The sequence below is a fragment of the Poromitra crassiceps genome (assembly GCF_964638095.1).
Source record: "Poromitra crassiceps genome assembly, chromosome: 15".
In the NCBI taxonomy this organism is placed as follows: Eukaryota; Metazoa; Chordata; class Actinopteri; order Beryciformes; family Melamphaidae; genus Poromitra; species Poromitra crassiceps.
In genome coordinates this window covers 11,322,913-11,346,675 of record NC_139634.1, presented here as the reverse complement: position 1 = coordinate 11,346,675, position 23,763 = coordinate 11,322,913, and the positions used below count along the sequence as shown (strand labels likewise).

General features: G+C 42.2%; 2 protein-coding genes across 2 annotated transcripts in view; both read right to left on the bottom strand.

Moving 5' to 3' along the window:
* Window positions 1-13,667, bottom strand: part of cyfip2 (cytoplasmic FMR1 interacting protein 2) — a 35,189-nt gene extending 21,522 nt beyond the window's left edge. Inside the window, exons 1-3 of the mRNA XM_083651922.1 lie at window positions 13,528-13,667; window positions 1,504-1,653; window positions 977-1,066 (exon numbers count right to left, since the gene is read on the bottom strand). Coding sequence (XP_083508048.1) covers window positions 977-1,066; window positions 1,504-1,620 — 207 coding nt within the window. The 5' untranslated portion in view covers window positions 1,621-1,653; window positions 13,528-13,667. The remainder of the gene's footprint in view (window positions 1-976; window positions 1,067-1,503; window positions 1,654-13,527) is intronic.
* Window positions 13,668-14,560: 893 nt separating this feature from the next.
* Window positions 14,561-23,742, bottom strand: itk (IL2 inducible T cell kinase). Its single transcript, XM_083651576.1, has 17 exons — window positions 23,594-23,742; window positions 23,335-23,439; window positions 23,101-23,182; window positions 22,830-22,955; window positions 22,176-22,213; window positions 21,693-21,844; window positions 21,477-21,542; window positions 21,312-21,366; window positions 20,129-20,208; window positions 19,224-19,366; window positions 18,956-19,030; window positions 16,862-17,030; window positions 16,380-16,596; window positions 15,934-15,998; window positions 15,526-15,644; window positions 15,173-15,330; window positions 14,561-15,063 (listed from the first exon to the last, which is right to left on the bottom strand). Exons 1-17 carry the CDS (start codon window positions 23,729-23,731, stop codon window positions 15,004-15,006), a joined length of 1,848 nt encoding a protein of 615 aa, XP_083507702.1. The 5' UTR covers window positions 23,732-23,742; the 3' UTR covers window positions 14,561-15,003.
* Between the last annotated feature and the right edge of the window lie 21 nt (window positions 23,743-23,763).

Sequence of the window (23,763 nt, the reverse complement as noted above, 5' to 3'; positions counted from 1 at the left end):
CATAAAGCAGATGTAAGCAGCAGTTACAACATAAAGCAGGCGTAAGGAGCAGTTACAACATAAAGCAGATGTAATCAGCAGATAAGGTGTAGCTCCTGCAATATGTTGTAGTGAAACACATCTTGAGTGGATGTGGCAGTAGCCTTTCTTCCTCGTCTCTCCCTCCTTCTTTAGCTGATTTTTGAAAGCCACCACCAGTAGAACTATGCAGAGCACAATAAAAACATGTCCGACATCTCAACACTATTCACACATTCAAGGACAAATTGGGTGTAAACGATTGGGCAAGGTGAGAAGTAGGTGAGGCAGCATTCTCTCTCTCTCTCTCTCTCTCTCTCTCTCTCTCCCTGCGGCTGAAGGAGGAGGAGAGTCCTCAAATAGAGTGGCTCAGACTCAATGGGACTTCCTGCTTTAAGGTTAAATAAAGGCCTACTTCCCCCTCTTTGCCAGTCAAATCACACACTCCATTCATCCCCTCATCAGCAGCACACAGCACTTTACTGGCCCAGTGCCTGCCTGATTCACCAGTGTGTAAGAGAGGGTGTGTGTGTGTGTGTGTGTGTGTGTGTGTGTGTGTGTGTGTGTGTGTGTGTGTGTGTGCGTGTGTGTGTGTGTGCGTGTGTGCGTGTGCGTGCGTGTGTGTGTCTTGCCACAGGCCTAGCCAAAAGCTAAGAAAGGCACCAAATGATAAGTAATCCGCACACACACAAAAAACAAGGCTCTCTTTCAGCGCACGAGGGTGCTTCGTTCTCACAAACGGCTTTGTGTTCGCTGAAACATCGACGAGAAATAATGCAAACTCCACGCTACAAACAAACTGGAGCGTTTGTGCCACATCCTGCCCAGCCCCTCGTGTCATCCCGTTTTGATACGACACTATATTACAGCGAGTAATAGGTGCCGTTTTGATATGACACTATATTACATCCAGTAATAGGTGCCGTTTTGGAAAGTGGAACAGCGGCCTTTCTCTTACCATGCTGGAGTGGACTGTAGCTTGCTCTATATAGCGGGCGATGCCAGTCACAAATGCGTTCCTGTCTTCAAAGTTGGTGTCAAAATTAGCCTGCGAAAAGGAGGGGAGGAGAGGGGTTCTAAAATTGAAAATGGCTGCATGGGAAATCATGGATGTGTGTAGGTGTGTAGGTAGGTGTGTGTGTGTGTGTGTGTGTGTGTGTGTGTGTGTGTGTGCGCGTGCGCGTGCGTGCGTGTGTGTGTGTGTGTGTGTGTGTGTGTGCGTGCGTGTGTGTATGTGTGTGTGTGTGTGTGTGTGTGTGTGTGTGTGTATGTGTGTGTGTGTGTGTGTGTGTGTGTGTGTGTGTATGTGTGTAGGTGTAGGTAGGTGTGTGTGTGTGTGTGTGTGTGTGTGTGTGTGTGTGTGTAGTGTGTGTGTGTGTGTGTGTGTGTGTGTGTGTGCGTGTGTGTGTGTGTGTGTGTGTGTGTGTGTGTGTGTGTGTGTGTGTGTGTGTGTGTGCACGTGCGTGCGTGTGCGTGTGCGTGCACCTGGTACATGATGGAGGAGGGCGGGGGTTCGATGCATGGCTGCTGGTCGGGGAGGGGCAGCTCCTCCAGCAGGTCCACGTTGGACAGCGCATCCTCCAGGGTCACGTGGGTCGTCATGGTAACGAGGGGTCACTCACACAACACCCCGGTCTGACGGAAACGGACAAAGAACAGAGAGAGCAAGAGAAGCATGTGAGCTTAGGGCCGTCCCAGAAAAACCTTTCATGTACGAAGTTACGAACCGCCATTCTCCCAAGAATCTATCATTTTTTTATTTTCGTGATCACGTTTTTGTGTGAGAAAAAGGGGTTACGGAATACGGACAAAGGAGAACAAATCACATTCATTGGAATGTAAAATAAAACAGAAGATTCGTGGTTTAAAACAAAAATTAATAAAATAAATTATTTTTGTATTATTTTAACTTGTTTCTTGAAGTCACTGAGAACTGAGAAATACTACTAAGTTTTTATTTGTGCAAGTTTAACATGAATAAATGCAATCAGTTGATAAAAACACAACAACATAATCATATATATAAGAATAGTATAAAATACTTTATTCTGCTTTCATGCCATAATTTGCTACACCGCCTTTCTTAGCACATGGACTGGGCTGGGGAAGATCCTGAAATCCCCCTAAGTACCGAATCAAGAATCGATTTTGAATGAGGAATCGTTTTAAATCGAACATCGATTTTGAATTGAATCGTAACCCCAGTTATTGTAATCTATCAAATCTAACCGTGAGATACCCATAGATCCACATCACTAATATGAGAGGGCAGAAGAAGCTCGATTTCAGAAAGTCAGAGGATGCGAAATGGAACTGGAGATCGATGAAATCCATCAGGATATTTTCGCAGCGCCATTGAATCAATAGATCAAATGCACGGGGAAGGCTGCGGATCACGGAAGCATTCAAATCTACAGCACACACTCACATAATACTGTACAACTATTCTTCCACTCCAAAAATAATGATGTCAGATATCGTCTAGACTTGTTTAAGACAGCTCGGCTCCAAAAATAATAATGGCAGATATTGCCTCGACAGCTCAATTTTCTCTTAAGAAAACCACATGTGACTAGGCCTTCACAATAAGAGCGTGGCTGTCAAGAGTTCATCCTGCACCTGTATCCTGCCCCATTTCACTAGACTTCAATACATGACTCAGAGGAAGGAAGAGCACAGCCACACGTACACGGGACACTCATCATTTCCTTTTCACAAGTGTATTTTGACTACCGTAGTCAGGCATAGGCATGGGTCGATTTCCGGTTTTACCGGTTCGGTTCGGTATACGAGCCCAAACCGGTTTGATCACGTGCAAACCGAAAAAACCTAAAAAAAAATATATATATATATATTATTTTTTTTATTTTTTTATTTTTTTTGCCAGTCCATTCTGATTGCACTATTGTTCGTATTAGCCTCTTCTCAAGTTGCACTAGTAGGCAAAAGTCTTATTTTGTTTATTATGTTGATGTTTGAAGAAAAGTTAAGCTGAATAGTTATGAGAAATAAAAACAGTGTGTTGTTACAGTTAAAAGGTTCTGCTTATTTGTATTCAGTGTTCGTGCTGGTTGGCAGCATACCAGCTTAGAGGTGCATTATCGCCACCAACTGCAGCCGCTTTGATACGTTTTTTTGGGGAATATCGAACCGGTTTCAAAATGTTCAAACCGACCCATGCCTAGGCCCTATATTGTGTGAATTTGTGAGTTTTGAAGTTTATAAGGCAGCTCAGCTGTAAGCCAATCCATTCTGATTGCACTGCTTGTGTTTTTATTAGCCTTTTTCTCAAGTTGCACTATAGGCAGAAGTCTTATTTCATTTATTATTTTGATGTTTAGAAGAAAAGTTGAGCTGAATAGTTATGAGAAATAAATACAGGGTGTGTTTGTTACACAGGTGTCCTGCTTCTTTTTATTCAGTATCATTGCTGGTTGACAATACCAGCTTAGAGGTGTATTATCGCTATCAGGTGGACTGAAGTTGCACTACAGACAGTTATGGGCCACACTCGGGAGCCCTGCTTGGGGGAAAAAAAAAAAAAAAAAAAAAAAATTAATAAAAAAAAAAATCGGTATACCGGTTCGATCCGGTTTAGACAGCAATATCGAACCGGTTTTAAAATTTTCAAACCGACCCAGCCCTAGTCAGGCAGATGTAATGGACCTCATTCTAAATGTATTTTTAATAGAGGCAGATGTAATGGACCTCATTCTAAATGTATTTTGACTAGAGGCAGATCTATTGGACCTCATTCTAAATGTATTTTGACTAGAGGCAGATGTAATGGACCTCATTCTAAATGTATTTTGACTAGAGGCAGATGTAATGGACCTCATTCTAAATGTATTTTTTACTAGAAGCAGATGTAATGGACCTCATTCTAAATGTATTTTGACTAGAGGCAGATGTAATGGACCTCATTCTAAATGTATTTTTTACTAGAGGCAGATGTAATGGACCTCATTCTAAATGTATTTTTAATAGAGGCAGATGTAATGGACCTCACTCTAAATTTATTTTTACTAGAGGCAGATGTAATGGACCTCATTCTAAATGTATTTTGACTAGAGGCAGATGTAATGGACCTCATTCTAAATGTATTTTGACTAGAGGCAGATGTAATGGACCTCATTCTAAATTTATTTTTTACTAGAGGCAGATGTAATGGACCTCATTCTAAATGTATTTTGACTAGAGGCAGATGTAATGGACCTCATTCTAAATGTATTTTTTACTAGAGGCAGATGTAATGGACCTCATTCTAAATGTATTTTTAATAGAGGCAGATGTAATGGACCTCACTCTAAATTTATTTTTACTAGAGGCAGATGTAATGGACCTCACTCTAAATTTATTTTTAATAGAGGCAGATGTAATGGACCTCATTCTAAATGTATTTTTTACTAGAGGCAGATGTAATGGACCTCACTCTAAATTTATTTTTACTAGAGGCAGATGTAATGGACCTCATTCTAAATGTATTTTTACTAGAGGCAGATGTAATGGACCTCATTCTAAATGTATTTTTAATAGAGGCAGATGTAATGGACCTCACTCTAAATTTATTTTTTACTAGAGGCAGATGTAATGGACCTCATTCTAAATGTATTTTGACTAGAGGCAGATGTAATGGACCTCATTCTAAATGTATTTTGACTAGAGGCAGATGTAATGGACCTCATTCTAAATGTATTTTGACTAGAGGCAGATGTAATGGACCTCATTCTAAATGTATTTTGACTAGAGGCAGATGTATTGGACCTCATTCTAAATGTATTTTGACTAGAGGCAGATGTAATGGACCTCATTCTAAATGTATTTTGACTAGAGGCAGATGTAATGGACCTCATTCTAAATGTATTTTGACTAGAGGCAGATGTAATGGACCTCATTCTAAATGTATTTTGACTAGAGGCAGATGTAATGGACCTCATTCTAAATGTATTTTGACTAGAGGCAGATGTAATGGACCTCATTCTCTATCATTCAATGACTAGAAAACAAGGCAGGACCAATCAATCGTACTCATCTGAGAAAAAGAGGAAGGCAGATAGCTGTTTGTTTGACAGAGGGTGAGTGACGTTTGAAAAACACTAAATGTGCCATCTCACAGAAGCAGGAGAGCCACTGTCAAATTCCATCTATGACAAAAATGGCTGGTGAGCCGAAGAGTTCACAGCACAAAACAGGTAAACCAACAATTAGCTATATTAAGTAGCTTCAAACTATTCCAAATATAGAAAATATTATGAATATATTTTTGCCTATATCCAATATGCCAATATTTTCCAAATCTTTTGGCCGGCTGCCGATGTCGATACAGATATATGCACACATTTCCCCCCATCTAACTTCAGAGAGCATCAAGTCTCTCCTGTAGTGGATAATAACACATTATCATGCTTACTCTTATCATGATGGCCAGAAATACAATGCTTTTCATAATGTGCACATTCACTGGGCAAAATATGAAAGCTCCTTCAACTTAGGTTATGTAAAACATCCCATATTTTCTTTTCTTTTTTTATGTGGCATTTAGTCAAGCATTTGGGCATAATTAAAGCATCATTTGATCGGCTTGTCATATCGACAGAAATGTTTGTTTTGGCCTGATGATGATATTTCATTTTAAAGCCTTTATCGGCCGATATCGATGACGTGCCGATATCATTGTGCATCCCTAAATATAAGACGACGTCTGACCAGTCGACCACCCTTAATGTTCTACTCCATCTGATCTGTCCCTGGACTAAATGGACCCGTTAGTACTGTTCAGTCTGCGCAGGACATAGGGCTGGGTATGGGCTGGGTATGGGTACTACTCGAAACCTTTAACGTATCGACAGAAATACAACCACCGAGTCAGTACCAAGTAGTATCGAAATGTCTCCAGTCAAATGATACCTGCAATATATGATATGGTTTTGCCCACAGCCAATCACCGCAAATGTTCTTCAGTTTGCTGTGATGTGTGATTGGCTCACTACCGCGGCAGCTACAACCCATACAGTCTGTGGCGATGAAGCCGAGCGCGGTGTATGTGACGGAGTTGGCAGTGCACAGTGCCGAAAAGGGGGGGTATCGAATTAAGTACCCTATTAGTATCGGTATCAACTATCAAGGGTACTGGTATTGGTACTGGTAACGATACCCAGCCCTAGCCCTGCCGTCTCCCATCATACGAAATCACCAGTCCAGCAAGACATTGTGTGTGTGTGTGTGTGTGTGTGTGTGTGTGTGTGTGTGTGTGTGTGTGTGTGTGTGTGTGTGTGTGTGCGTGCGTGCGTGCGTGCGTGCGTGCGTGCGTACGTCCGTCCAAGTTCCAACCCCACTTCTATCATGTGACTCACAAAACGTGTGTTTTAAACTCTGATCTGACAGTCAGGGCTGGCATGGCTGATAATGGGCTTAATAAGGAGCAGAGTTGAGACGGCCAGAGACCAAATAGAAATTTAGAAAAAAGAAAAAAGGGGAGCTGGAGGGGGTTGTCTGCCTCCTCCTGGCCAGAGGCAGACTGACACAGAGCTCACTGTGATGGGGAGACACCCCCCCCCCCCCAGTCTGTAATAGTAATACGCCTAATAGCAGCTTAGCTACCCAAGGTGCAACGTGGCACAAAGTTGTAACTGTATAGTAAGTGTAATGGAAGGAGTCTGTTTATTGCATATGGGTAATAATGTGAGGTTATTATTGTTATTGGATCCGATATAGTCAAATAGCTTTTTTTATGTATGCTGGCAGTGGCCCACACAGACCAAGCGGATCACCCGTACAGATAGCTGGCCCCACATCACTCAAACACAACAATCCCTACCACACACCAGCTGGAGTCACAAGATCTGAGTGTCAAACAGCAGCTAGTGGACTACTACAATCTAGCATGTGTCCAAAGATAAAGACACTACAGTACAAGATTTTCACTCAGCATTATAACCCAAATGTTGGCGCTCAGAGTTACTCTTTCACTTAGCGTCCCAATCTTCAAACTGAGGATGAAGCCTTTACTGCTTAGATTAGGCTAAATACAGTGTAACTGATGATGTAAATGGTAAACGGACTGCATTTATATAGCGCTTTTATCCAAAGAGCTTTACAATGTGCCTACATCATTCACCCATTCACACACCGAGGGAGGCCAGCTGCCAAGCAGGGTGCTGGCACAGCCATCGGGAGCGATTTGGGGTTCAGTGTCTTGCCCAAGGACACTTCGACATGCGGACTGGAGGAGCCGGGGATCGAACCACCACCAACCTTCTGGTTAGTGGACGACGCGCTCTACCTCCTGAGCCACAGCCGCCCTGATGTACTTTGACCCTGATCAGAGCGATCTAAAGAGAGACTGGCGCCAACAGAGGGCCCGGCAATTTGAACGGCGCAAAACAAATAACGTTAACGTTACAGATCCTCACCAACAACATGTGTGTGTTGAATTTAACTAGCTGGCAGAAAACTGACTGAATTACTGGCTGATATAACGTTAGATTCGCGTGGGCTTTTGAACCTAATGTAATGAGAGAGGTTTAGGAGAAATGGCTAGAGAAACGCAGCTGCTGTATCTATGAGGCGACTCCAACTTTCACTTTGGAAACAGGCGAGTTCAATTCACAGTTGAATGAAGACTTGTACTCACTTTGGGTTGAAAACAGGAAAGAACGTGAAGTTTCTTCTTTGTCTTAAAAAGTTTTCACAACAACACAGCCGACTTCTCACACGCGCTGGGGACGCCCCGGCGACATTAAACAAGCACACCCAGTTTAGAGAAGCAGTGGAGCGGAGGAGGGGGAGGGGAGGCTTCCCTGAACTGAACTGGGTGCGCTTGTTTAATGCCGCCGGCGCGTCCCCCGCACGTCACGGTAAGTGGACTTGGCCTTTTTTAGTATTAAAACGGCACAATTTTAATTCGAACAGATAATTAATTACGATGATCCGATGTAGAAGGCTCAGAGGTCCATGGGGGGTCGGCCCATCACGATGGTCGATGCCATCGTCCATCGTGCCAACCCTAGTGTTGAACAAGCGCACCCTATCCCCAGTTCAGAGAAGCAGTAGAGCAGAGAGGAGGAGGGGAGGCGGAGTAGAGGAGGAGCAGAAGTCATTTGTGTTGTTGTGAAAATGTTACGAGAAAGCAGAAACTTCACGTTCTTTCCTGTTTTTAACCCAATGTGAGTAATGTTACAAGTCTTCAACTGTGAATTCAACTCGCCTGTTTCCATGAAGTCGCTTCAATCATTACATAGACTGCTGCTGTCTCTATCTCTCTCTAACGTAATGTTAGGTTAAAAACTGAGCCCACACGAATAATGTTATCCGCCAGTAATTCTGTCTGTTTTCTGCCAGCTAGTTAAATTCAACACACACATTGTTGGTCAGGATCTGTATCGTTAACGTTATTTGCTTTGCACCTTTCAATATTGCTGGTAGTGATATCCTACTGCTTCAGTCGCCTGGCTCTGTGCTTTAGAGCCTGGGCTATCCAAGCCTGTTGTAAACGTGAATGTGTCGTGCATCATTGCAGCCAAACGATATCGCACAACTTCAAAAATCATTAATTCCCCCCCGCCCCCGTCCGTCTGTCCATCAGCGACGATGCCATCGTCCATCGCGATGTTTCCCTGTGGAACCATCGCGATGGCTATTTGGTTGACATCGCACAACAAACCCTATTTTAATAATGCATAAAATAAAGCTGATACTATTCAATTTGATTCTTTAAACGTCTTAGCCTTTCAAAGTACATCACAAACGTTCCACTGATTCTGCTGCAACTCTAAAGCGCTGCTTAATCCAGAACCTTACTTCCGGGAACTATTGCGAGGTAAAAAAAAAACTGGACCATTGGAGTGAACGGAGATGTCGCGACTCTTCTATATATACGGCTCTGACCCTGATGATCTTGTCTCTTCTCTGTGATACGGTAGTTAAATCAACCCTAATCTAATCTAAACAACATTAGAGTTAGGCTTATCTAACGTAGGTAAACTTCTGATCCTGGTGAAGCTGCAAACCGCTCGTAAGCCGACACATCACACACACAGCGAAACACTCCCTGTCACAAGCTCACAGCCTACTGGTAGCTGGTGGATACATGGACTCACACATCCATTACAACCCATGGAGATAAGAAGAACCTACATCATGAGATACATTGTGGTTGATCTCGCTCACGTTTGCAGACACGCGTCTTATGAGGGTGGCGTTTCCTGTCACATAATGACATCAATCAAACGACCACAGGCGCAGTTTGGCTCCTCCTCTTCCGCCACAGAAAACCGAAAAAAGCTGGCAAGTTATAGAACAGGGGTTCTCAACCTTTTGTAAGTTAAGGCCCACTTCTGATTGTTAAAAACATTTCCGAGGACCACCTTCCCAGATAAATGAGAGAGAAGAAGTCATTGAAATTGTGCCTTTTAAATGGGAAGTTTTTAATTTATATAAATTCTTGAGCATATTTAGATATAAAAATAAATAAATAACTATCTTTAATCACAATTTATTTTATTTTATTTTTATTAATCTATTTGGCAATGCCGCTGTCTCCGTGGCCCACCACACGCCGGTGCCTTTAGGCCCAACTCAGATGATTGGGTCTGAAACAAAGCTCTTTCCCGTTAGACTAGTGGGCAGTAAGGGACACAGCAGCCATCTGTAAGCTCGCAGTAAAGGCAACAAGTAACGACACAGGGATGATCAGAAGGCGTTTGCTCAAGCAGACAGACACGCTCAGTGCTGCTCAACTCCCATCTGTGCTTGGGAATACAGACAGACGCAGTCAAAAGACCGGCATGGCTGGGCTGAATAAACTTTCTCACCCTGTTCAACAGTTGGTGGCGTATTGTGTGCATCTGTGTGTGTGTGTGTGTGTGTGTGTGTGTGTGTGTGTGTGTGTGTGTGTGTGCGTGTGTGTGTGTGTGTGTGTGCGTGCGTGCGTGTGTCTAAACACTGCAAAGGGCCCCTTCATTCCCCCCTGCATTCCTAGTAACCTAGCTATAGGCGGCCTATGTTATGCCTGAATGACACAGTGACTGACCGCACAAGACAACAACTCTCTTTAGAATCCCGTAGGGTTGTGCTGCTGGGGGAAATTATTATTAAACATAATTAAAATCAATGTCTGCCTGATATATCATCAATGATATCATTATCACACACATGCTCCTGGGCCAGATCTCGTGATGCCATATGTAAACCGTGAGAACCCAAACCGTTCCCCATTATGATAAACAGTACATGGAGAATAGTGAATGAGTGAAAAAAAAAGGGTGAGAAAATGGTGATTTATTTTTTTGGCATGTGGTTTAGGCGTTTGTGTAGCGCTGCTTGTTCTCGCCATTTTAAATGGGGGGTGAGAGAGAAAGAGAGCATAAAGTGTGTCATATCAGGGTCACACCACTCAATGGTATCTCCCCCCAGGCCATCTTTGTAATGTTATCATCCTCACACTCCGGCCAGCTCTGATTGGCAGAGGAGAAGGAATCAAGACACTCACACATGATCATTCACAATACATCTCTGTGTGTGTGTACACACACACACACACACACACACACACACACACAGAGATGAAACGGTCCGTTCCAGCAGGATCTAGGCTACAGGGTGCCATGCTAGGACACTGGCGGAGGTATTTGGCACTGGAGGGCTAATTGTCATTTAGACCATGGGTGACACAACAACAGAGCCACAGAAGTGCGGTTGTCCTGTGAGCCCTGTGATGATGTCACACTCCCCTTTTAGACCTTCAGCCATCACATGAATATGCATGAGGGACGCTCACATGGCCAAGCTGTGACAGGTCAGTGAATGAATAGACAGCTAGAGGAGAGTGGAGGGTAAACACAGCTAAAAAACACACCAAAACGTGTGCGTGTGAGTAGGCCTACTTTACCCAACCTGTTTCACATAGCTAAATTCATAGTATATGTTGTGGTAAGTAGTATACCGTTCTAACTTGTGAGAAGATGTGTGGGGGGGGGGGTAAAAGTAATGCTGTTCTGAAGATACCAATCAGATTTTGAGAACAGCCATTTTTGTTTATACATAGATCAATCTGGGAATCCATCGGTCAAAAATAAATCTATATATTTAGAGATGTAACGGTATGAAAATTTCACATCACGATTATCGTGACCAAAATTATCACAGTTATCCTATTATCACAGTATCAGTATATAAATGAGAGCTGGGGCTCTGTTTGATTATCTGTTTGTTTGTTTGTTTGTTTCTCTGTCCCACTGTGATGTCATAAATCCCACTGTGACATCATCAGTGATGTCATAAATCCCACTGTGACATCATCAGTGATGTCATAAATCCCACTGTGACATCATCAGTGATGTCATAAATCCCAGTGATGTCATAAATCCCACTGTGACATCATCAGTGATGTCATAAATCCCACTGTGACATCATCAGTGATGTCATAAATCCCACTGATGACATAATCAGTGATGTCATAAATCGGACATCATCAGTGATGCTGGTCTCATTGGCCACACAGCAGCCAAGTTGCGGGCAAGGCCGCGCAGCGGCCGAGCTGCAAATGCGAACTGCAGGGCCAGCTTGGCGAGCTACAGGACAGGAATCGAGCAAGCGTAGCGCGCGAGATACCTAGTTCGTAAAAATTGCCGAAAATGTTCAAAAAGTACTGAGAGACTCACTGAAATATTTGTACATTTTATATTCTGAGGGAGGGCCACCGCTCGACCCAGCCAAGTCTCGGCCAAGGTGCTGGAAAAATAACTAGAGTTACAAATATAAAAGGAATTTCCGCACACTTGAATCTGTACAGATTTCACATTTTATATTGAAAACTCAGACCCAAAAAGGATTGATACACTCACTGAAATAATTTCTCCAAGGCTGCACGTTTGCATCTGGGAGACTGTTGCCAACTTTGGTTGATGATGGACAGTATTTACAATGTTTTTCAAAGCGCTGTAATCATGGTAACACGGTAATCACAACGGTACAACGGTTTTAATGATAATGAAAATTTGAACCGGTACGGTTATCGTATGGAATTTTATCACGGTTATCATTACATCCCTATATATAGAAATCTGCCTTGAGAGATTATACAGAGATTAAACTGAGATTTGTGTTTATATTGATGGCCATAGTTTACCAATTCCTTTTATTTGTTTATTTCGACTTCTACATCAGGGCACAGGTCATTGCATTGGTTATTTTTTATTCGTTTTAGTGGGGATGTCTATCTTAAAAACATGCAATGCATTGCTGTTTGCCATATGGTGCTATTTGTAAAGGGCACAGTCAGACACCACATCACCCTTACGATGAACAGCTAGTAACCCCACAATAAATTATTTGAAGGCCATACTGATATCACAGCAAAAGTCAAAATAAAAAATATTCTAGGATAGTGCAGCGATATCACAGGAGATAATAATATTTAAAAATGTTGCCATAAACGACGATAAGGTCGCAATAAACGGGAATATTAAAGTCATTTCTTATTAGTAGTGTACCGAGGTGACACAGACAGCATCATCATCATCAATGATCATCAGCTCATCATGACATCACCCCTTGCTGAGTGAGGCGCATAGTCTATCTAGTACTACTAGATCCGAGAATCGTTTAGTGGCGGCGGGGCAGCAGGTCAATATTGTATTAAAAAAGTGACTGGCGGTGAATGGATGGATGATTATATCAGGCAATAGAAAAGGATCCAGTCACGGTGAATAGTATTAGTGAAACATACACAATCAAACGGTTTGGAGCTTCGGCTCGGCTGAAAGGGGGAAGTAGGTGAACCTGTCATTCGCACACATCAGAAGAACAGGCCTGTGCACAGCAGCCATCGCCACTATGAGGACTGAATGCTAATGATGTGTGCATCTCGCCAGCTGATAGGCTATGGTACTTCCTGATGGCCGACAGATCAAAGGGGCGATAAAGATGAGGGGCAGATGGAGGCGGCGAGGCTGAAATGTACAGTGCCAGCCAAACGCAGCATCTTTGGGCTTATCTTCATATATATAGCACCCCCTGAACACACACTATCACTAGCACTGAAAACACTATCAAGGCCGGGGGGGAAAAATCGTTCAGCTGTGAATCACCAGTCACTCATCAGTGCACTTGCTACAACAGGAACCCTCTCTCTCCTCACCCCACCCATCTCTTCGGAGTGAAGCTACGATGCCGATGTAACGGTTAGGCTAACGGGCATCCGATTCATGTGTTAGAATAATAATCCGCGGAAGCAAGAGGGGGTGGGTCGGGCGGCTCTGGTGGTTGAATCTCACGGAGCGCTAGTAGTCTAGTGAAGGAATGGTGCTGCTGAATGTGATCTGGCGTTTGAAAGTAACAGGAAAGAAGATGCACTAGTCTAGGCGAGAGCAAAACGCCACAATCCACCACCGACAGACAGGTCCCCACAGCCATCATCACTATCACTACACAGCACACAGCGCACCCCCCGTTCATCTTTTAGCGTTGCAGCTCCATCCCCGCTACATTTGCAGTGTACAACTCACATACCTGTAAATTGCATGTCCGTCCGGCAGTGTGAAATAGGGGGCGGACAATGTCGCACTCTGCGACGGCGATCCCCAATGTTTTCCCGAGGATAGATTTGATTTCTCGCCTTTTTCGCCGATTGATGCTCTCGTTTCGCCCAGTGCTAATCCACCCCACACAAAGAGCAGAAAATGGCTGCAAGTGCATTTTCTTAAAGGGACAGTCACACAGCTAGTGGAACTGGTGCTGATGGGGCCTACTAGGCACGATTCAAATGATTTGTAGTTTGTCTTAATTATCATGCCATGATATAGGATTCTTTTTAAACATGTGAGGGGAATAAATAGCATCAATTGATTTTAGACTTGCTTGAAACTCTAATTCACTAATAGGGGGATGGTAGGTAGAGGAGGGTGTATAATGAACTTTGATCCATGGCATAAATAGGCCAGAGTGCATTGTCCCCAAACTACAAAATCACAACACTATTTTTCTAACAGTATCATAGGCACTCGTGTAGGCTTGTTATCCACTATGCATGGTGTTATAATAGTGCTATGTATTCCTTTAGCCTTGTTTTGCTGTGATATATTTGTAAAGTATCCTTCTAAAATCTACTATTGGATGACTAGTTCTTTGTCATAAGAGTTAAGTTGTGTGTGTGTGTGTGTGTGTGTGTGTGTGTGTGTGTGTGTGTGTGTGTGTGTGTGTGTGTGTGTGTGTGTGTGTGTGTGTGTGTGTGTGTGTGTGTGTGTGTGTGTGTGAGAGAGAGAGAGAGAGAGAGAGAGAGGGGGGGGGGGGGGGGGAGCACATCAGTGGCTGTGTATGATAATATTCAGTCAATATAAACCGATCGTGCAAATTCCACTGTCTGATTGTTGTGCTACTTTTAGAATCTTAGTAGGATATCTGCATAATGTCTCTGTCATGTCCTATATACATTTAAATATGTAATAATTCTAACACAACAAATAGTATCCTTATAAAGTATTTTATTATACTATATACATTATTATATTTAATTTTCATCACCATTTCAATTATAATGTTTGGTCACTTTAGTATACAACAATGAGAAACAATTCATCTGTTGAATAAACAATTATGACGGTTTCAGTTCTGGTGGTGAAATGTAGAACAGATGTAATATTGTCAGGGGGTCTTAATGTAATGAACAGACAGTGGGTCAACCAATAATATGAACATCCAAGTTGAAGCATCTCACTCGTTCAATGTACGGAGATCTTTTACAACATGAAAAGCAGATAAACTAGCACTAAGCTCAACACTGTGGATGGGGTGTGTGTGCCCTCTAAAGGACATGTACAGAATCTACCATAGCTAGCTACTGAAAACAGATGAACTGACAGTGAATAAAGTGCAAAAGCCAACAGTTGTAAATACTGACTGTAGGAAATTAAAAAAAAAAATCTTCTCAGGAAATAAATAAATAAGATAAATACATCTTTGTACACTGCGGGCATATCCTATTCTACATTAGCCGTTGTCACTCAACTCATGCAGCAGGAGAGTAAAGGATGGGCGGTCGTCTGGTTTCTGAGAAGGACAACAGAAGAAGTCACAGTTTAGCCATCAAAATGCATCAGAGACAGTATATCTCCTGTGGTTCTTGTCATGGGAGTGTGTGTGTTTACTCTCTCCTCACCTCCTTCCAGCACCACTCCATCAGCTGGTAGATGGGCTGAGGGGCCAGGCGGGGCTTCAGCAGCCTCAGGCCTGCGTTCAGAGACTCCACCACCTCAGTGTTCGAGCGGTGCTCGTAGGGGAGGCGGCCCTCGTTGTACACCTCCCACATGAGCACACCTGGGAAGAGGTGGACACAGAGACCTCAACTGTTAAAGTGGTACACCAGCCTGTTGGTCAACATATCTGTGTGAAGTGATGAGAACATCCATGTGTTCCCAGACCCAAGTCATTCATTTGCACCATTGTTTTGTTAGCTCTTAGCATGCACTAGTGAAATAGGTGAAAGGCAGCAAGACAGACGGATAAACACACCAAACGACCAGATGTCAGACTTGCTGCTGAACTTGCAATATTTGATGACCTCTGGGGCCGACCACTTGACAGGGAACTTGGAGCCCAGGGAGCTTGTGTACTGGTCATCAAGAACAAATCTGCAGTACAGTGAGTGAACACACACACGCACACACACACACACAAACACACACACACACACACACACACACACACACACACACAAACACACACACACACACACACACACACACACACACACACACACACACACACACACACACACACACACACACACAACCATTATAAGGAGGCTTCTCCAGAAATAATCTATGCTATTATCCTGACAGTTTTCAAACAAATGGTGGTTTTACATGGGCTCAAACTCTCTCCAACAGGCACAATACTTAGTGAGACACACAAACATACCTGGTCATGCCAAAATCAGACACCTTCACCTCATTCCTCTTTGAAACCAAACAGTTCCTGGCAGCCTGGAGAAAAAGATGGACAGGGGAAGGATAAATATAAATATAAATATAAATTTATTTATGAATTGCATTTCAAGCGACGTCCCGGTGGTGGAGTGCAGGGGCTTGGTCCTTCACACGGCTGACCCGGGTCCGAGTCCGACCCATGGGACTTTGCCACATGTCATCTCCTATCTCTCTCTCTCTCTCTCTCTCTCTCTCTCTCTCTCTCTCTCTCTCTCTCTCTCTCTCTCTCTCTCTCTCTCTCTCTCTCTCCACCTTTCCTGTCTGCCTACTGGCCTATCTAATAAAGGCAAAAAATGCGCAAAGAAGAATCAAAATAATGCATTGCAAAAATATATATATATATATATATATTTATATTTATAATATTTGCTGGGCTACCAGGTCTCTGTGGATGAATTTGGAGCTCTCCAGGTAGGCCATCCCTTCACTGATGTCCAGACACATCCTCAACATGACGTCCGGAGACAGGCGCCCTCTCCTGGCCCGCAGGTAGTCTGACAGGCAGCCGTTCTCCATGAACTCAAACACCAGATACATGGGAGAGTGCTGGGTGCACACGCCGTACAGCTGAACCAGCTTACAGTGAGACAACTTCCTGTTAACACACACACACACACACACACACACACACACACACACACACACACACACACACACACACACACACACACACACACACACACACACACACACACACACACACACACATACTATTACACACATACTATTAACTTTACTTTACATTACACATGTGTAAATTATACATTTACACATACTTTACATACATCGTATACTAGGCTGAATGCTTCCAGTTACTTCTGCTTAATCTGTGTGAATTACTATTATGAATTGTGACTTACATCATGATTTTTGCCTCCTCGATGAATTCCTCCTCTGACATGGCCCTTTCTCTCACCGTCTTCACAGCCACCTTCCTTCCTCTCCATCTCCCCTCCAGCACCAGCCCGAACTGCCCACTGCCCACCTCCTGGCCCAAGGTCAGCTCTTCACGGTCCACCTCCCACTGGTCTGCCAGGCAGCAAAAGAGCGGTGAACGACAGACTACCTCACCTATTGTATAATCCTATTCAAACTACAGACTACCTCACCTATTGTATAATCCTATTCAAACTACAGACTACCTAACCTATTGTATAATCATATTCAAACTACAGACTACCTAACCTATTGTATGATCCTATTCAAACTACAGACTACCTAACCTATTGTATAATCCTATTCAAACTACAGACTACCTAACCTATTGTATAATCCTATTCAAACTACAGACTACCTCACCTATTGTATAATCCTATTCAAACTACAGACTACCTAACCTATTGTATAATCCTATTCAAACTACAGACTACCTCACCTATTGTATAATCCTATTCAAACTACAGACTACCTCACCTATTGTATAATCCTATTCAAACTACAGACTACCTAACCTATTGTATAATCCTATTCAAACTACAGACCACCTAACCTACTGTATAATCCTATTCAAACTACAGACTACCTAACCTATTGTATAATCCTATTCAAACTACAGACTACCTAACCTATTGTATAATCCTATTCAAACTACAGACTACCTAACCTATTGTATAATCCTATTCAAACTACAGACTACCTAACCTATTGTATAATCCTATTCAAACTACAGACTACCTCACCTATTGTATAATCCTATTCAAATTACAGACTACCTAACCTATTGTATAATCATATTCACTTGAGGTGAAATAAGCACTGGAGCAGCCCATATTGGGGAATATGGTAAATGGGCAAGTGCATTATTGGAAAGTATATAAAATAACCTTCATAAACAGCAGTTACAAGCTTTATGTAGTCACATCATAGTAATATTTAGGAATCTGGCTTGACAGTACATTATTTTTCTCACCTGTTAAAATGGTGTTAAAAGTGAATTGCAGACTAGGCTTTCTTTAGTCACTGCCTCTGCCAAATTGGCGCTTGTGCGAACAAGCATCCTCAATGACAAAATGAGCATCGGATCTGCTTGTAAGGCTGTCCTTGAGCAACTGGATGTGTTGTACCACTCTGCTATTACATTTTCCACCAAAGCCCGCTACAAAACTCATCACTGCGACCTGTACTACTTAAATTGGCCGTCCCTATACACCAGAAGCACACACGTCACTGGTTTACTATTGTTTAGACACACACACACACACACACACACACACACACACACACACACACACACACACACACACACACACACGCATGTTCTGACCCCATCATACCTGCAGAGTCTCTAAGATGGTTTTCGTGGTATTGTGCTGCTAGGGAACAGTTTGAAACTTATTTCCTGTCAGGCTGTCAGCTATTGTATTGGCAAACAAAGCAACAGGAAGTAAGCTAGGGGCAATTTCGAATGTTTATGTTGCCAAGTTACAACCGTCTATAGCAAGCAGAAATACATCAAAGTAATAATTATAGATATGCCAGGATACCTGAACAACAGGTATGTAACACATAAGTGTCTTTGTATAAAACTGATAAAAGACAACTAAGGAAAAAGGACAGCAAGGACACAAAAAGCAATAGTAAAAACACAAAAAATAGTTTGTTGAAATGTGAAACTGCATACAGCTTCCCCTCCCTGGCAACGCTCCAGTCTCACTAGTTCTTATACAGCTCTTGTTCACCGGTGCTTCCCAGGCAGAACTTTAGTGCATGTGTTGTGGTTACATCAACATCACCGGGCTTATATCACCTCCTCCAATGTTCTTGATTTCCGGATGTGAATATAAACGGAAGGCTCCTTGGCTATTTGATAAGAAGTCACATAATCCTCTCTCTACATTTAGAACTCTGCAAGATGATTGCTATATCTAATTACATTCAGATCAGGTCAACAACATGCCCAACGCCATCATCAGCGATTCAAACAGCTCTTTTAGCTGAGCAGATTCACTTCTAACCTTTGCAGAGTTTAGCAGGGTCCTGCGAGCAGCCTCTGTCCTGGGAGACCGGGTGTCTCAGACGGGTGATCAGACCTGCAGAGTTCATATAACACCAAAAATATCTTTAATATTTATATTTTAAAAAGCGAGTGGTAAATTCTGAAAAGTTTTGCCCTTCAATTCATAATAATAATAATAAATGTGCCTGTAAGCGATGAGAACTCACACGCCGTGATGTTTGAAAGAACTGTAACTAAAATCAAGGTAAACATCTGACAGTTTTTACCTGCACCATTGTGTTGGTGGTACTCGATGAGCTCAGGAATGGTGTTGAACAGGTACTTCTCTGCCAAGTAAAATGCGGCTTTGCCTGTTTCTGTCTCCCTGATCAGATAGTGCTTCACTCTTGGATTCTTCTCTCCATTCGACCTAAAGGTGTGTAAGAGAAGAACCACAGAAGTATTCAAAGCAGGGGCGGACTGCATAATCGGGCACGTCGGGCAAATGCCCGGTGGCCTGGCCTGGCCTGGCCTGCAAAAAAAAAAAAAAAAAATTTGCAGGCCAGGCCAGGCCACTCACTGAACAGCAGTCCAGGTGCCGCCTACTGGTTTACTAGTGGTTTTATTACTTTATACAGGTTTAAAGTGGGTGCATCTCATTGTAAAATTGGACTTGGCCCAAATTGGGCTTCAAACGGCCCAAATCTGGCTTTAAACAACCCAAATTGGGCTTCAAACGGCCCAAATATGGCTTCAAACGGCCCAAATTGGGCTTCAAACGGCCCAAATTGAGCTTCAAACGGCCCGCGCGTTGGCCCGTATCCGCCTGGCCTGCTTGGTATCTAATGCCCGGCCTGAATTATGATCCCAGTCCGCCCCTGATTCAAAGTCAGCAGATTATTAAAAAAAGAAGAAGATTGAACTGAAAGGAACCAGACAACTGATCCGCAGTATAAGATGAGGAAAATCCAAATGATTTCAATTCAATGTGATTTTGATAAGCCACTAGGCCTAACAGGTCGAGACACACTCGTCATTTATTCTGACATTTAACCATATAGTCAAACATCCACTCATCCACTCGATATCATCAAAGTGACCTAGCCCTCACCCAAACAGTCAACAAATTCAACAGAACAGTTCCACCCGCTACGATATCATCAAGTGAGAGATATGATGGAAATGAGATTACCCTGGTGCCTTGGTGAAGACAGATACTGTGTACACTCCTGGTTCTCTTGAGTTACGCATGATGAACCCACCCTCTTTCGCCTAAAAAGACATAATTGAAACGTCATTAAATCATCACACAAACACAGTTGTAACAGAGGTTTTAGAGACGTTTGCTGATCGTTTGTCTTGTTTCAGCTGCAAACTGGTCTGCATGGGCACCATTTTAAAACCAGCAAAGAGATGGTAGTCAGTTATGATGGATCATCCCTATCATTCTGGCATTCACTCCATTCTCGCAGACAAACTCACTGGTTTTTATTCATTTACAAAACTCTCATAGGTAAAACTCCGTCATATCTACAGTCACTTCTTGATATCCACAACACAAATCGCAGTCTGTGTTCCAGTAGCTCCATCAATCTCCTCATCACACCCAAAGCCCGTACCTCCTTTGGTCGTTCCTCTTTTCAGTTTTCTGCTGCAGATGACTGAATCATCTGCAACGGACCTTAAAACTCAACTCACTCATTCCACTCTCCTCTTTCAAAAACTCACTACAATCAATAGTACAAGATCATTGCACTTGCTTTGGGCCATCTGCTTCTTCATATATGTCCTTATTGTTTTTAGCCATTTACTTTTTAATATGTCACCGTAAATATTGTAAATATTACTCTTTTAGGATTGGTATGACATGTATAATTGTATTATTTGTTTCTATGTTTTTCTTCATGTCCATTTGTTTTCTATTTGCCTTTTATGCTGCCTCTTGGCCAGGTCCTCATTGTAAATGAGAACTGGTTCTCAATTGACCTACCTGGTTAAATAACGGTTAAATAAAATAAAATAAAAATCACACAAGTAGAACTTGTGCTTGCAAACCCAAGCAGGGTACATTTACTGTCTGCAGGAAATCCTGAATTGTAGAAAACTTTGTGGTCAGACATCACAAGTCTTCCATTTTCGTTTTGTGTTTGGAATCATTCTGCAAATGCAAGAATGACAGGTAGCACAGTCATGTCAAACTAGTGCACTGGATCAAACAGCTACTCTGCACTAGTTTGCTAATTAGCTAAGTATTATCTTCAGCATTATTCATGAAGCAAAGTATTTGTTTTGCTGTCAAAATAAGGCTGAAGGGATAAACAAAGACACAATTATAATCGCTGCTGCGCTTCAGCAGGCTGAAAGACAGTTTTTACCTCTCTCATTAACAGTTCCTCTGCTTGTCCTCTGTTGATGTCTCTGTTGTACCATCTGTGAGAGGACACAAAACTCAGTTCAGTTAGAGGATATGAGCGAATGGATTTAGACTTATTCATAAGTGAATCATTCAAAAGGTAGAAGAGCACTGAAATCAGACTCACTCGAATCGATCAAAGTCGGCGCCAGATTTTTCAAATACATAAGTACTGGGAACAAACCCTTTGTTCCTTAAGAGAGACGGGAGGAAAAATTGACATGTTTTACATGAATTAAGATATTACATTGACTTATGATCAGTATTAGAAAATAAATTGATCTTTTTTGCAGTGTAAACAGTAACTAGGGATGGAGTGGATGTCTTGATGCTCTGTAGTTACCCCTCGTTATCCAGTATGAGCCACCAGTCAGAGTGAGACGTGTCGGTCAGGTTGTATTCCTGGTCTTTCCTAAGAGGCAGGTCGTTGTCTCCGAGGGGGGTGTAGTCTTTGAGAGCTACTACCACCCTCTGTCCTGGATCATGCAGTGTCCTCTGCCAGACAGAGATAAAGACAAACCTTGAATTCAGGGAATTTGATTAGAAATACCCCATATACCAGTGGCACATACCCTTTAATTATATAGCAATATTATTACATTGAGAGAACATTGATGGCAAAGTACTGATAAAAAAATAAAAAATAAATCTCTCAATAGTGTATTTTCACAAAATTTCACGCATGGTTGGAAACTATATAACTCAAAAGTTTTAACAGGTGAACAATCATTTGACCTTCTTTACTTCGAGATACTTTTGGACAGTGTCGTCTGGCACAAGAATAATATAATACTGTAATAGCACATATGTGTTATGTGTAGCCTACCTGTGGGTCCGGTATTTCAGGGAGAGCCTTTTTAGAAGCTGTGGAGCAATCAAAATTATGGAATTTTAGAACTCTCCTGACAGACATACATATCTGCAAAACAGTGACTTTACTTTTACACTGGATTTCAGATCATATTAAAATGTCACACTAAATAAAAAAATAATAAATAGGCGCAAAATGTGCCATACAAACCAAATTTTCACAAGAAAGCTTTGCAAAAAGCCTCTCACATTATTTATGAGATTTTTTTAAACTGGAGCTAACTAACAAATCGAGTAGACGGCAACACGTACACCAATTGTTTTGTCTCTTTTGTGCTGCAGGGAATCAATTCCCCCCGAAGATCCAATTACAAAGAAGAGTCCATTCCTGCACACACTTATCATCTCTACATTGATTGATTCAAAACAATGTCCAACGTTTTGGTCACAAGGACATTGTATCTTGAGACAAGATGACGCCAAGACAAGATGTCTTGAGAAAGGTCCTCGTGACCTAACGTTGACCTTTTTCTTTAAATAAATCAATGCAGAGGTGATAAGTGCATACAGGAATTGACTTTTTTCTTTGGAGCTAAATCTAATAAATCAATAAATATATTTGGGGGTTCAGCTTTGAATGAAAAATCGGCAGAGAGGAGAGAATACAAACCATAGCCCATGGGGTCATATTCATGACAACCTGTCGCCATTTTCTCTGACTGGTGGCAACATTTCCAACGTCCATCCATCCAGAAGTTTGGGTGGTATTTTACAACCAAATTGTTAGACTTTGTCTCTATGTAGGGAACACAATAATTATAATTTGAGGCAAACACACATTTGAAACATCAAATGTTTGAATTTGCTTGAGATATACCACCATGGTTCATCGCTATTTGTTGCTGCCTGCAAAATGAAAATTAATTTGCAAAACTGCTTACCCTCTTTGAGAGCTCGGACCCACCTCTGACGACAATCATTGTCTGGGGCAAAAATGTAGAGGTAATAGGTGTCGTGAAAAACCTGTGGAGATATTTTATTGAGGGGAAAAAGTGATATTTTGTTCTCTTGGTAAAATTTGTATACGGTATTTGTAATGTTGAAGCGACAATAATTGTTGATTCATCCTTATTTTTGACGTGTGTATTTTTTCTTGTAGAAATTGTGAAGTTCACCTGGAAAGCGTATTTATTGATGCATGGTATGGAGACATCACTACACACAATCTCCACACATTTAATTCTGGACAGCTCAATGCAGCCTTTCAGCGAGGGCTTTTTCTGAAAGGACATTTTCTTTTACATTATGTTTGCTCTGTGTTATCTGTATAATGGTGCATTCTATTAGTTTACCAAAAGGCCACATTTCAAGGCCAAAACTTAGAATTAGTTGTATTATAGCTGAAGTCACTGCCTTGAATGAATGCATAATTACCCCCGGACGACGTTCAGAATACTTCAAATCTTGGGTATCCAACACAAAAAACCTCTCCTTATAGTTGCATGGTGATGTTCTTCTCTTCTGTTGAGATTTCTTGATCATAGTTCCCTTCATGATAACCCTGGGGAACATGGTAAACAGCCACAGTATCTGCTATGTGTAGC